The 14774-nt window shown below is 38.0% G+C and overlaps 1 protein-coding gene across 2 annotated transcripts; it reads left to right on the top strand.

Moving 5' to 3' along the window:
- Window positions 1-278: 278 nt before the first annotated feature.
- Window positions 279-14683, top strand: LOC127647259 (nuclear distribution protein nudE homolog 1-A-like). 2 transcript variants are annotated; one of them, XM_052131405.1, is made up of 9 exons: window positions 279-2548; window positions 4967-5070; window positions 5259-5412; window positions 10645-10793; window positions 10894-11030; window positions 11193-11396; window positions 11556-11641; window positions 12829-12974; window positions 13099-14683. In XM_052131405.1, the coding sequence occupies exons 2-9, from the start codon at window positions 4985-4987 to the stop codon at window positions 13145-13147; spliced, it is 1011 nt and encodes a 336-aa protein (XP_051987365.1). In that variant the 5' UTR covers window positions 279-2548; window positions 4967-4984; the 3' UTR covers window positions 13148-14683. The 2 variants fall into 2 exon arrangements, with proteins under 2 accessions (XP_051987365.1, XP_051987364.1); XM_052131404.1 differs by lacking the exon at window positions 279-2548 and adding an exon at window positions 3216-4063 and having other exon boundaries at window positions 13099-14682.
- The last annotated feature ends 91 nt before the right edge of the window (window positions 14684-14774 follow it).

Below are 14774 nucleotides of genomic sequence, written 5' to 3'. Positions count from 1 at the left end.
CAATCCTGTCTCCGAGGTCTACAGACAATTCCTTGGACTAAATCATGTTTAATCAACTGAATTTACCACAGGTGGACTCCAAGTTGTAGAAACATCTCAAGGATGATCAGTAGAAACAGGATGCACCTGAGCTCAATTTTGAGTGTCATGGCAAAGGCTGTGAATACTTATGTACATGTGATTTCTTTTGTTTTTAGTAAATTTGCAATGATTTCAAACAAACTTCTTTCACGTTGTTTTATGGGGTATTGTTTGTAGAATTTTAAGGAAAATAATACAAAAATTTTCCACATAATAAAATGTGGAAAAAGTAAAGCACTGTGAATATTTTATGGATGCACTGTACATGGTTTTTATAACCCTACTGGCCTGGGGACAACAAAAAAAAAAACTTACTGCTGAGCCCTAACTGATAAAATGCTGCTTAATATACCTAATACATACAATTTTTATTTTTTTACATAAGTAGAAACAATCCATCAATGCAGTCAAAATCCTAAGTACTTGTTCCCAGTAGCTTTCAGCTGCTTATGCATTACTAATTCCAATATCACTTAGTATCTTGCATGTGCGACTAAAACCATTTTGGTGGTGGGGTGTTGAGGTCACAAATATAATGGTCCTCGGTCCTTTAATCTGAGGGTGCAAATGCTCCACTTTGTGTTTTTTTTTGTAGATAATTTTCTTAGACAATGTAAACAAAAGTTTTTTAGATTACCACATTCATTCAGTTCCTTTACAATAAACACACATTCGCACTTTATCTTAAGCCTGACATGCTGAAAACTACGATAATGTTTTCATATTCACAATTATGAATGACATCTGAATAATGTACTGTACATCAGTGGTTCTCAACCAGGGGGCCTCAGCACACTTCCAAAGGGACTTTCAAGATGACTTAAAATTCATTTAAAAATAAGAATTATTAAAATAATCCTACTTAATTAAAATGCTAAAAAATACTTTAAGATGTAACCATGAACAGTGATGTAACAGATTTGTCTTTGTGACAAGCTTCCAGTGCACAAACAATACAGCAACAATAAATAAAATTGCATATTACGTTAGATACTTGCATCTTACCTGACACAAGCACTAAAGAAAACATCCACCCCATATCTTCCTAGATTTTTCAGCTTCCTGCAGGGAAAGATGCATTTCTTGAAGGAACACTATATCATATTTCTTGCAATTAAGAAGAGAAATAATGTTCCTCCTTTTTATAGGGTGCCCCAACCCATTCACATTCCACATGGAGAGAGACAATACACTCATATTAACATTTTAACATATTAGCATAAATAGATTGGGTGTCAAAAATACAGTTATAAAGACCACTTTCCAACATTAGCTCAACAATTAAACCCAGAACTTCCCCCAGAACCAAACAAACAGAAAAAAGACAAATGTGAGCATTAACCCCGCCGCACACGAAAGAGCCAACTGGCGTCCATCCCTCTAAACTCAAAAAGTCCACGTATGCCTAAGAGAGCTCCCACGACAAATTTACCATCAGATTGCTCAAGTCCGGTGCTTCTATACAAGTTTTCTGAGACAGAATGACACAACAAAAGATAATCTATAAAAGAAATTCCAGCCAATAGGCAGAATAAACACAAAGAACGTGTAGATTCATCCACATACTGTTCCCGAAAGTGTGTTCCTCCCCAAAACAAGCTCCAGCCTCTTGCAGAACCAACACACACACACAAAATTTTAATATATATATATATATGAAAGAAAGAAAAAACTGTTCAGTTTCCTCAGGCAGTCAAACCAATGTTCAGTGAGCGGGCTGATTCATAAATGCATCAGATGACTTAACGGCCATCCTTACTATCTATTCTCAATTTGTCCGGAAACATCAGTGCAAAAGCGATCTTCCGTTGATGCAAGTGTTTCTTGAAGTCCTTGAATACATCGATCATGTTTTTCTTTTGGCAAATTCGCAAAGTCTGGGAACAAGAAAATTTTGTAGTTCTTCCAAGAAAGCTTTTCTTTACTCCTCGCCTCGCGTAACATAAGATCTTTATTGGATGATCTCAGAAATTTGGCCAGAATTGATCAGGGTCTATCTCCATCAGCCGATCTCCGAGCCAGGACTCTGAGCTCGCTTGATTTCCATCTTATGGCTTGTTATGTCATGCAGACTCGTCTAGAAATTTCAACATATATTGGCCTTCCTAATTCTCAGGAATTCTAACAATTTTGACGTTGTTTCGCCAATTACGATTCTCAAACTTTTCCCAGACGCATTGCAAATCTGATTTAGTCGCTAGTGGATTAGCAGCTAATTCCCTCTCTAATGACTCCAGATAATCTATCCATTTCTTGACGTCCGACAATCTTGTAACCAACTTTTGCCTCCATTGCCGTAATCGATAGATATATTAATGCAAGATCCTCCAAGTCTGCTACAATCTTCGTCAGCATCACAGACATGTTGGACTGTTGACGTTAAATTTCTCCCGTCGCACCGTCCAAACTGAGTCCCTGTCAGGGGTATCAGCTTGAGCATGCAAGTGTCTTTTAATGTCTCCAGAGCGTGAGTATTTTGAATTCTTTGACATATTGTCTTCATAGAACAGTTATGAAACAGTGTGTATCAAATCTCACCGATGTAGGACACAAACAAAATAAAAAACCTGCCAAGTGTGCAGAGCTCACCGTTCACACGTCTGACACTCGCATGGTGTCATGCGACTCCCCATGACACAAACACTCCTAACCTGAAATGCTTGCTGATGCGTGGCACTGGAATAATGCACAAGGTTCCTGCTTAGCATCTTAAACTTGAGTCCTGCCTTCATCGATTTGATTGGCTATCTCATATGACATTGACGAGCAGTGTTTGACTACTGAGCACGCTAAAACTTGAACTTTGTTTAAACTTTTATGTTATTCCTGCAACAACTTAATGATAATTATGCAGCAGTACATAATGGACTGCAGCAGAACAGCAACAAGGATATCAGTTATTGGGGGGACTTGCCCCCCTCTAAGTATATTGTGGTTACAGTCCTGGTTTTGTTTAAATTGCGGCCTAACACGTTTCAGATGCAACAACACGTGAAATCGAACTTGCGTTGCAAGATGTGTCTACATTCATGTACTTGAATAGAGTATGTTTCGGCCGTTCTTCTGCATTCCATTAAACTCGGAAAGTTCCTACTGGGAAAGGTGAAATGTAACACCACTTGAAGTCATAATTCCAACTTGGAAGGTTGTGCAGAAATTTTAAAGTCTGAATTAGCCAAGATGCAGGTGCATAATGTCACACAATCATGTCGGCACCCAGGAAGATGTAAGGCTGCAAGCACTGAGATGACTATGCAACTCTGAGAGAAGTCATAAAAATTCACACAGAAGAACATCTCCATATGACAAAACACCCTACTGAGCAAGGACCGTAAAATGCAGTTCTCACCCACATCTGCTCCACTCTCTTACATACCTCACTTCAAGTAATTTGAGAGTCACCTAAAACTAAAAAATTACTTATCCTGTTCTGTAATGTAAAAGGGTTTTTTGATCATACATGTTTGGTATCATTAAGAAGTCTCAGTGTGACTGGTAATGCCTTCTCATTCCTTTTCAGCAAAGTCAAATCACAAGTAAGATTTAAGAACTTAGTAAAATACTGGATTCTATCAGAGGCATAACCCTCACAGGTGTCTCACAGAGACCATATGCCCACCTGCCCACAAATTTGGCTCAATCATTTTATGCATGACAACGTTGAACAGTTTATGCAGCGCCTCATAGTGGCCGAGGAAGATAAAGGAGGAGTGCTTGAAACAAACGTAACCGAACAACCAACCGTTGGCTCTCAAAATGATTGCGTCGATACAAATTGGCCAATCAGAAACGGGCATGAAACAAACCACGAGCTTACGAGTTTTTACACAACAGAAGACGAATCTCATTGTCAGAAGCGTATCGTGAAATATAAATTAATAAACTGCGTGTTGTGTTATTATTTAATTAGAAAGAATCGCAAACCTAGTATTGTGCGCGGTATTTCCTCTCATTAAATAAGTACATTGAACGTTTCCCAAAGGTAAGTTTGTAGCTACCGTAATGGCTCTCGATAATGGTGATTGTTTGACCAGTTAACCTCAGCTGAGAGATGTTATATATATATCTCTATATTCAACAATATATAGTATATATTCTATACTATATTACATTACTCATAGCGCTAATGTAATATAGTATAGGATATATAAATATTCTCTAGGAAGTTGTTGAAGTAACCGTCTTCACAAACTGAATCACACGACCAAAAGTTTGAGCGTCCGGTGTTTTGCTGTTAGCCAGCTAGCACACCGACGCCTGACATCTTTTCCTCTAATGGTGACGTTAACTTGTTTGAGTCTTTCTTCTGTTATGTAGTACTGCTGGTGTAGTCTTTTGCTCTTTTTTTTTTTTTTTATCATTAATACATTTTCATGTCACCTTATTTCACTGTTTTTAGTGGTGAGTGGATTAAGTGTCGTTAGCATGGCTTAAGGTTTTAAACCATCCGTTTGAAGAAGGACTGAATCACCCGGGCCTTAAATATAGACAAACATTTTTTTTACAGCGTAATAGTGAGTTGTATGCCTGAGGCGAAATATCTTCAGCTTTTCAAAATCACGAGAGACACGCCCTTCCTCTTCTGTTTTTGCCTATTAGAATAAAATACACACGCACGCACAATAATAAACCGTTTCAGTGGCCACAGCAGTGTAGTGTGTGCGTATTATATACCTCATGTACAAATATATAACTCATGTACACGTGTTTTACTCAGATCTTTCCACTTGTATTTATGTATATTAATCTGCACTTTGTCTTGTAAAGTGTGCAATTGTCTGGCTATATGTAAACTTATTTGTTGTGGTCTTTTAAATCAGAACCGTGTCAGTTTTTATCTAGGATGTTTAATATACCTAATTGATTGTTGTTATATTTTGCCAAGAGACCTGATTGAACAGCAATGAGTGACCCTGAGCCTACTTCATTTGCATCTGTTGAGGAAGAAAGAGACTTCTGGAAAGAACAGGTTGCCAAATGCCAGCAAAGGTAGTTAAATAAGTTTTTGTGTTTTTTGTTTTGATCTACAGTGGATTTGAAGGAAATTTTAGGGTAATTAGGACAGTTTGCTTATTCATGGGCACAGGTTTGCTGCTAAAATTTTTAGAATGAATCTGGTATCAGCCTAAGAGCCCACATTTAATTTGTCTAATTAAATGGCTTCGCTCTGCTTTCAGAGCTGAGGAGGCGCAGGAGGAGCTGCAGGAGTTTCAGCTGATGAGCCGAGACTATGAAATGGAACTGGAGACAGAACTGAAGCAGTGTGAGGCCCGTAACCGAGAGCTGCTTACAGCTAATAACAGGCTTCGAATGGAATTAGAAAACTACAAGGTATTGTGGCAATTAATAAGCACATGGTTTGGAAACAGTTCTTTTGGAAGGATTTAGATAGACAATCCCAGCATATATTTAATCATAACCTGTGAAATGTGCCTTGCAAAGGTATTCAGACCCTTAACCAATTGACCCTTGGCTAAGCTCCGACCCCATGCCTACCGTTGCTCATTCAGACAAGCATTGCAGAACTTTCCTTAGGAATGAATGGGAGAATGCCACCAATGTCATGGTTTTTGGCAAAATATATATAAATTAAATTGATAAAAATCTATTAGAACATTTGATAAAAAGTGACATTTTAAAGCATAGCTATCTGACATTTTTTATAAAACAAATAGTTAAATGACAGTAATTTGATTGAAATCTGTGGAAACTATGAAAAAGAATTGAGGCAAAAGATTATCACAGTTTCTTAAAGAGAAAAGCGTCATCTGATGGTGGTTACACACCTGATAACATTAGTGTAAGTGAACTGCTCGTAACGTCTCATAACACACTCATTTACCATCACCTTTACTAAGACCTGAATCAATCCACAAATTAATTAACATTATGTAATTAGTAATGCTGTCGAAGTTAAGGCATTATTAACAAGTAACGCAAAATGTGCTTAACTTCACTAATATTTTAAATGCCACTAATGTGTAATATGAACCTTTAAATAAATTGTAGTTCATGAGAACTGCGCCAATCATTTGATCAAAGTAGCATAGTAGTAGAACATGCCTGCAAAGCACAGATAAAGCTCTTAACATTGTAATATCATTGCAGCTGCAAGACAGCTGCCATTTGAACACCAGCCTTGCACTGCGAGGGAAAATTTGCAGTGCGAGCGTATAGTGAAAGTGCGAGCATGAGGTGATTGTCCGTGTTCCGTGATTGCTACGGTGGAGTTTCTGCTGCCCCCCTAGGGAGTTGGTGTCCTATGCAGACTGCGTAATATGCATATAGGGAGCGGCGGTACTGAATACCGGCTACGCTGCTGCTGTCTCCAAGGTTCTGTCACAGTGTCTCTGTTTGACGAACCAATGCAGAAGTTGGAGACATTGCCTGAACCCTGCAGGTAATTACACTGTTATTAACCCATTTAATCCCACCGGTTACGTTTGTGAACGGGGTCTAAAATGAGTTGTTGATATATTTTACACAGAGTTGTCAATTGTAAATGACAGTGTAGAATTTTTTTGCATGTCTGTCAAAATAACATAAAAAGAGGCAAATAAATCCTGTCATAATATACTTACAACCACTATATTTTTTACATAATTTGAATTGAGCTTTGCTTTGTTCATTTTCTGTTGTTCAACTCTTTTTTTGGGGTAGGTTTTGTGTGGAAGTGATTGGGTGGTATACTGAAAAATACATCTGGTTAAAGCATATTTTGTCCACTAATGTTTATAAAGGTATTACGATTAATCACGATTAACTGCAAAAAAAAAAAAAATGCGATAAATCACGATTATATGTTTTAATCATTTGACAGCCCTAGTATAATTAGATTTAATTTACCTTGAAGCAAATCTAGGTGCCGTTGCTGATGTTATACATGTTCATTTTGGGAATTAGGGCAGACTCCGTTTAATCCATAGTATGCTCTTAAGATTTATTTAAAGATATATAAAAATAAAAAAAAGCAAAAACACTGCGTGTATCCTCTCTAGGTACCTCACAAGAGACACAGCAACAACGTTTTTTACACTTTGTAAATCGTTTCTATAAAATTACTCTTATAACTACTTATGCTTATGCTTTTTAAGACGGGGCTTGTTTTTTCTCTTTTTTTATTGAATAACAAATCCTAAAGAGAAAAATGTAGCTGCAAGCAGCCATTATGGGACCAAACACCAAAATGGCAACTAAACACAACCCAAAGATCTCGCAGAGCAAGCACAGATAACATCAACATAGGACGTATTTGAACCATTGACTTTCCATTCTAGAGTTGAACGGAATTCAAATTGTCCGATATTGCAAGCATTACACCATAGTAAAAACAACACATTGCATGAATATGACATACAATACAACCCCACACTACTTCACAAGTCACCAAAAAGTGACAGAAACAGAAATGTTTCACTGGTGCTAAAGAGATGTACCAAGCTGAGTGTCAGCAGGTTTTGAATAAAAAATGTATTTAAAATGGTGATGTGCTGATATGAACAACAGAAAGAAAGAACAAACCGGTCATGATTTATTTAGCAGTTTTTCCAGTTGGCCCAATCTGGGTTTGATTACACAGGTATGGTGCACCTTACCAGTTGACCACATTGCCACAGGTGCTGAAGAAACATACCAAGTTGAGAGTCAGCAGGTTTTGAATAATAAAAATGGTTTTTATTCAAAATGGTGGACAGCCGAAATGGCTGATATCAAACACATCAGAAGGAAAGAACAGAACGGTCATGATTTATTTAGCAGTTTTTCAAGTTGCTCTAATTTTGAACAAAATTGCAACTTTTGGAAAATGTTAGTGTGGACGGAGAACGTTTTGAAACGAAAACGCTGTTTTCAAATGTATCCGGATTAATGTAGATGTAGTCTAAGTCCTCGTAGTGGTGTAGTGACTCGCCTCAATCCAGGTGGCAGAGGACGAATCTCAGTTGCCTCTGCGACCGTCAACCTGCGCATCTTATCATGTGGCTTGTTGAGCATGTTACAGCAGAGACATGGCGTGTGTGGAGGCTTCACACCATCCACTGTGGCATTCACGCACAACTCACCATGTGCCCCACCAAGAGTGAACCACATTATAGTGACCATTAGGAGGTTACCACATGTGATTCTACCCTCCCTAACAACCGGGCCAATTTGGTTACTTAGAAGACCTGGCTGGAGTCACTCAGCATGCCCTGGGATTTGAACTCTCAAACTCCAGGGTGGTAGTCAAAATCTTTACTAGCTGAGCTACGCAGGAACCATCAAAATGGAGTGCCATTTTTTTATTTTCCTGGTCAATGGCTGTGTCGACACCCCCAGGTTTAATTTATATTTTGAGTAGACTCAGATTTTTTAACCACACGTGAGTTTGTTTTCTCTTTTAATCGTTTAATGTAATTTTGAGTGTGACCATGGTTTAAGGAGGGTGTACCTGTATGCTGGGTTGGAAATCTCAAGAAGGAATAGTGGTGTTTTCCTTATCACATCATGCATTCTGAAAGCAAAAAGAAACAAACGAAATGTAGGCAGTCATCGACGCAGACTGACTGAAGCACGAGTAACCGAAAGTGAAGCGCTGCCGACTCATGATGCTCGAATGGCTTTCACGCGCTGCACGAGTCTGTTTGGTATACTGCATTTTTTTTTTTTTGCCTCCCATTGAGCTCATGAAAACACACTGCGAGATCATGAGGAAAGATTACGTCAATATGTTGATTGTAATGCAGTTACGGAATTTCATATACAGCCGTGGCCAAAAGGATTGGCCGTGACATAAATTTTGTGTTTCGTAAAGTTTTCTGCTTCAGTTGTTGTGGTGTTGATTCGCATTGTTTCTAGATTATTGTGCAGTGTGATCAGATGCATTTGAAATAATTGCAAAAAGCTATTTTTTATTTGTTTTTGTCACAAAAACCCACATTTCACAGTTTTTTGGCCCTGGCACAAAATGACCAGCTGACATAATTTCACTAATCATATCAGCAGCACCTGGGAAAGTGTGAACGAGTATTAGTCAGGTGAAATCACTCTATCATTCGGAACATCAAGAACTTTACAGAGAGAGGTTCAACTGCAGTGAAACAGGCTTCAGGATGTATAAGGCGAAGACTTTTAGACAATGGCCTGGTGTCAAGAAGGGCAGTAAAGAAGCCATTTCTCTCCTAGAAAAACATCAAGGACAGACTGAATTTCTGCAGGAAGTATAAGGATTGGACAGCAGAAGACTGGTGCAAAGTTATTTTCTCTGATGAAGGCCCCTTCCGACTGTTTGGGACATCTGGAAAATCGATAGTCCGGAGAAGAAAAGGTGAGTCCTGTGTCGTGCCTACAGTGAAACATCCTGAGACCATCCATGTGTAGGGTTGCTTTTCATCCAAGGGAGTGGGCACTCTCACAATTCTGCCCAAAAACACTGCCATGAATAAAGAATGGTATCAAAACGTACTGCAAGAGCAACTACTCCCAACGATCCAGGAGCAATTTGTTGATGATCCGTGCATTTTCCAGCATGATGAAGCACCATGTCACAAGGCGAGAGTGATAATGCACTAATGAGGCAAGAATGGATCGCCATAAGTCAGGATTTGGCCCAGAAACTGATATCCAGCATGCCAGAGCGAATTGTTATCAAGAACAAGGGTCAACACTAAATAATGACAATTTGCATATATTGAATGTTTTTGCCAATAAAAGCCTTTAAAATGTATGACATGCTTATCATTGTTTTCCAGTATACCATAGAAACAAGTGAAAAATTAATCTACAAATACTGAAGCAGCAAACTTTGCAAAACACAAAATTTATGTCACTGCCAATACTTATGGCCACAGCTGAAGATAAAAATAGTCTACTACTCTCTCGCCGTTGTTGGTGTGCCAGTGATTACCTCTTTGCGTGCCAATGCTGGCATACATGCCATAGGTTGCCAACCGCTATTCTAAGGTATATCCTATACGATATATGACTACAATTATGACTTGGATCCGCATGTAAAGGACACAGTAATTAACTGTTTGACTGTCCTCTGTTCCTGTTGGAGGACACAGCTGTGCCACTGTTGTGCTGTTCTCATAAGGCACATCTATAGGGTTTATCATTCTGTAATATTTAAATTTTCATTTTACTATCTTTAACTGGTTTTAAGCATGAGCATATAACCTAAGATAAAAGCATTTGCATGCTCTTTGATTAAAAATGTACATCAAGTAATTCTTTGTCTGTAAGCTTCAGTACACAGTGCTTTGCTTACTGAGGACACAATTACACATTCACAGAAAAACCGATTCAGGGTCAGGAAAGCACCTGATGCTTATTTCTGCAGTAGTGTCTAGAGGGCAGTTGGACTCATGACTTAATGCTTATTGAAGAAACATGGTTTTAAAACCATGCTGCAGTGTTGGTATGCAAAGAGACCCCAGTCAAGTTGCGTTTAAATGATTATTCTTGTTGTATAACAGTGTCATCTGGCATATACCTTTTCAATAATCATATTTTTTATCAATGGCCTGTTTCTCTTGCTGTAGTGGTGGATGTAAAAAGACAGTAGTTTATCTTGTTTCTTAACAGGAGAAGTATGAATCGCAGCACTCTGAGGCCGTCAGGCAAATCTCTACTCTAGAAGGGGATCTTGCAGAGACCACAGCAATCAAGGACCATCTACACAAGTACATTCGGGAGTTGGAGCAGGCCAACGATGACCTGGAAAGAGCAAAGAGGTGCTTTTGCTAGTACAGAAATATGTAGCGGATCAAGCATCCTGTTCAAGATATTCTTAACTTCATAAAACCTGCATGTGTACCCTGCTGACTCTAACAGGGCCACTATTATGTCACTTGAGGACTTTGAGCAGAGAATGAATCACGTTATAGAGAGAAATGCCTTCCTCGAGAGTGAGCTTGATGAAAAGGAGAATCTTCTAGAGTCAGTACAGAGATTAAAGGATGAAGCCAGAGGTAAATTTGAGCAATTCACAGGGAAACTTGTTTGCATAAGCGCCATTCACCCTCACATAAAAAAACTGACAAAATTGCTTGATTACACAACTGATTTGTATACAGTCACAGATAGATGTGAATGGTGTTTGGAGATGTTTGTGATCTTTATGCTTTGGGCAGATTTAAGACAGGAGTTGGCTGTTCAGCAGAAACCGGAGCGTAAACCATCAATCAGCCTCTCGAAAGACATAGAAAAGCCAGAAGCCACACCTTCAAGACCCTCTTCTGTTGTTAACGCCACCCTCCCATCTCTACTTGCCACACCCTCTAGGCCTCCAGGCTCTGGGAGTGCATTCAACACGCCCCCGGCATCGTACAGCAGAAGTGAGCACAAACACAGATAAACACATTCACACTTATTCTCGCATACATTTAAAAACAAGAAATCTCAAAAGGTATCACTGTTCATTTCTAACACTGAATCTTAACAGTGTTCATTACTAATTTTCAAGTACAACTATAAAATAATTTATTTATGTCCAGTCGAAGGTCTTACTGGAACTCCTCTTACCACATCTGCACGGATATCTGCCCTCAACATCGTTGCAGAGTTATTGAGGAAAGTTGGGGTGAGTTCAGCTGTTAATTCCTTTAGGTAGGGATGTGCCGATAGCTAAATTGTATCTCAAACTGGTCCGATACCGCATGCATGTACTTGTGCTCATAAAAATGCTCCTATACCAAAAAATGATACCATCTGACGTATGAATGTCATTGCCTATACCTTCAGTATATTTAAATCAAGTCATGTCCTAGTGTGATTTATTAAATTGCGAAGGCTGTGTTTTAACAAAATATATGTAAAGCCGCCTGCTCATGCACAGAAAACCATGAGTATCTACACGGAAAACGCAATCATGAGCATTGCACACTCTGATTGTAACAGACGACAATGAGTAGAGTGTTCATTCATTTTGTAGCAAGTAGCATATACAAACTACATATTTATGTAAGTGAATTAGCAGCCTTTTACGGTTTAATATTCACACTGGCCCTTTGATCCAATTGGGAGAAATCAGCCTCCGAAGGGCACTTGGAGGGGAGAACAATTAAGATTGTGGTAAACCGCATTTCCAATAAAAAATTATAAAAAAAATAAAAAAGCTTTATTATTGAGCCAAACACCTTTCTGCCCTCCAAAGCTCTTAGAGTGGATGTAAAGTATTTGAAGGGAAAGGGGCATAGGTATGATCACTTCTGAATGACCTGCCTTCCGAGAGGTGAGAATCTACAGACAAAATCACACAGAAATGGAAAGGGCCTCACTCCAAAATAAAAGCTTCCACCAAAATAAAAGCTAAATTTAAATGGAAACGAGTAATACAGAAATATCACTGATGTATAGTTGTGTAATATTCACTATACTCTCCAAAGTTGTGTTTTAGATTAAGCTGTGAGGTTCTGTACAAAATAATTTCATTTAATAAAATAAAATACAATATTATGTTGTAAGTTAAATGTTCTATTTTCATTTGATGAAAGTTTTAAAAAATGCAGTTATTTAGACACCATTTTGATGATAAAATGTAAATAATCTGTTAAATATTGAATTCAGGAAAAATAATAAAATAATTTATCGGTAAGTACCAAAAAGGAAGTATCGGTACTTATACTCATTCTCCCAAAAAAATATATTGTGACATCCCTAGCTTTAGGTATTATGTTACCACTTAAACACTGAGTTTTTCAATTCACTGGTCTACTGTCTGTGAGTTGTTAATGTGATTTATATTCTGTTGCTTTGTTCCTATTTCAGAACCTTGAATCAAAGCTAGCATCATGCAGAGAGTTACAAATCCACGAGAAAACACCTGGTCGTGCAGCGATTGGCCAAAGTACACAAAGTATTTCACGAGAAAACCCAGAAAACCCATCCAATGCAAATGGCCTCTATGATAAGGGGCAAGTCTCACTATTAATTGTAGCACATCTCTTTAATTGATTGAACTCATGTGCATTGTACCACATCCCTGGCTTTTTTAATAATTTTATCTTCTCCTTGCCATTTTGCCATTGTGTGTTGCAGGCTGGTAAAACGGTTGGACTTTGGAACAGGACCCAAGATAATGCTGTGAATAAAGCATTGTCTGCTTCCATAAATCAAGTGCATCTTTCTTTCCCACATCATCGGGAAATGCAATATTCCTAATATGAAAATGGTTAATTTTCAGGAGCTTATAGGAGCATATCCTTCTGCTAACCTTCTAATTCTTCCACCGTTTTCTGTGAAGGGATTTGCTTTTGCGGTTACATCAACCCAATTAATAGAGGTCACTGCTGTTCGCCAGCTCTCTCTGTCTTCTGGAATGTCTGTACTACCTGTTGTTTTACTGTTTAGTTGGATATTTTTGTGTATTGAAGGTGAACGTATCTTTTTAAGTTCACACTGTTTGATTTTTGTTTGTTTTGTGAGTTTTTAGGAATCTGGTGACAGCATTTAAAAATGTATAATCTGCACTGTATTCTTTTGAATTGCTCTTTTTGGGACCATAAAATGGGTGATTGCTGCAGGTGACTGAAACATCAAAATTTAGCCTCGCAACCCCCTTCATTTGGCACTGAACTACTGAACCGTAATCTGAGTTAAACCTCTACTGCACATACTCATTGTTCACAGGACTGTAGCGATGTTGACTGCAGGTTAAAACATTTTTAAATGCAGAATTGCCTGATTTAATTTTTTTATGAGATCTGTAGGATTGTTACTAACTGATGGAATTTTGTCTTTAGTGTTCAGAGTTAGAAATAATGTTACAAGGTGGTGGGTGCTCTGTTGTTAACTAAAGCTGCTGTTCATATCTCATGTTATTGTTGCCCTCTTAGGGGCTTATGCAAGTAACCAACAGTAGCAGAAATGTGTATGCATGATGACAAAAATCACTCTAGGGCCTTTTTAATGTCTAGTAATAGCTAATGCAAGATAGAAAACCTCATGTGCATCATCAGTGCCATCTTTGATTTCAAAGACTTTATCTATAGTACCGAAGAGTAGTTGCTGTCATACCATGCGCTGAACATGAATTTAATGTGCCTTAATTTTGTGGCCATTACAGGCTTTGCCTCAAAGTTAACATGGGAATTGGGGAACTTACTAGCCCGAAGGGAGTTGCAGCTTCTTTTACTATTCTTCTTCCCATTGTACCAATTCTCTGATTTGTCAGGGAGTCCTGGATGAGAGGAACATTTTTAATTCTAAGTGGAGTTTAATCCCTTATTTTTCACATTTCTCTCATGCGAGAGTTTTAGATTTAGTCAAGTAACAAACGATATGAATACTTCAGTGAAGGGTACAAATATTTTTATGTTAAAAATAAAATTGTAGAAGAATTGATATCATATACTTTCCACTTTTTCTTAGCGGTACAAATGAAAAGTGATAGAAATGATGGTTGATAGGAAGATTTAGCACATGTTGCACCAGAGTTATCTCAGGGCCTTAAGCAATAACCTCACTAAAGATTCAGTTAATTATTTGTTTCTATAGGCAAAAGGCATTCACAGCTGCCAATTATATAATTGTCAACTTGTATTTTCTTTGCTATGTCTGTGCATGCCTTTGCAAAGGCAATGCTTAGTTTCTCCTGCCTGTGTAAATCCATTTTATTGTCGGTTAATAATAAATAACCTACAAAATAAAATGTTTAGTTAACAGGAGAGATTTTTTTTTTTTTTTAACTATACTTTTCAATAATTATATTGTAA

Source organism: Xyrauchen texanus, chromosome 8, assembly GCF_025860055.1.
Source record: "Xyrauchen texanus isolate HMW12.3.18 chromosome 8, RBS_HiC_50CHRs, whole genome shotgun sequence".
Lineage (NCBI taxonomy): Eukaryota > Metazoa > Chordata > Actinopteri > Cypriniformes > Catostomidae > Xyrauchen > Xyrauchen texanus.
Note: the sequence above shows the minus strand (reverse complement) of the source record. Positions and strands in the feature narration are given on the sequence as shown.

Excerpts from the sequence above, each read along its gene's own strand:
- LOC127647259 (XM_052131405.1), top strand. The coding sequence starts at position 4,985 with ATGAGTGACCCTGAGCCTACTTCATTTGCATCTGTTGAGGAAGAAAGA. Across the intron at positions 10,794-10,893 it reads GACCTGGAAAGAGCAAAGAG|GGCCACTATTATGTCACTTG; the intron begins GTGCTTTTGCTA and ends TGACTCTAACAG. Across the intron at positions 11,642-12,828 it reads AGTTATTGAGGAAAGTTGGG|AACCTTGAATCAAAGCTAGC; the intron begins GTGAGTTCAGCT and ends TTCCTATTTCAG.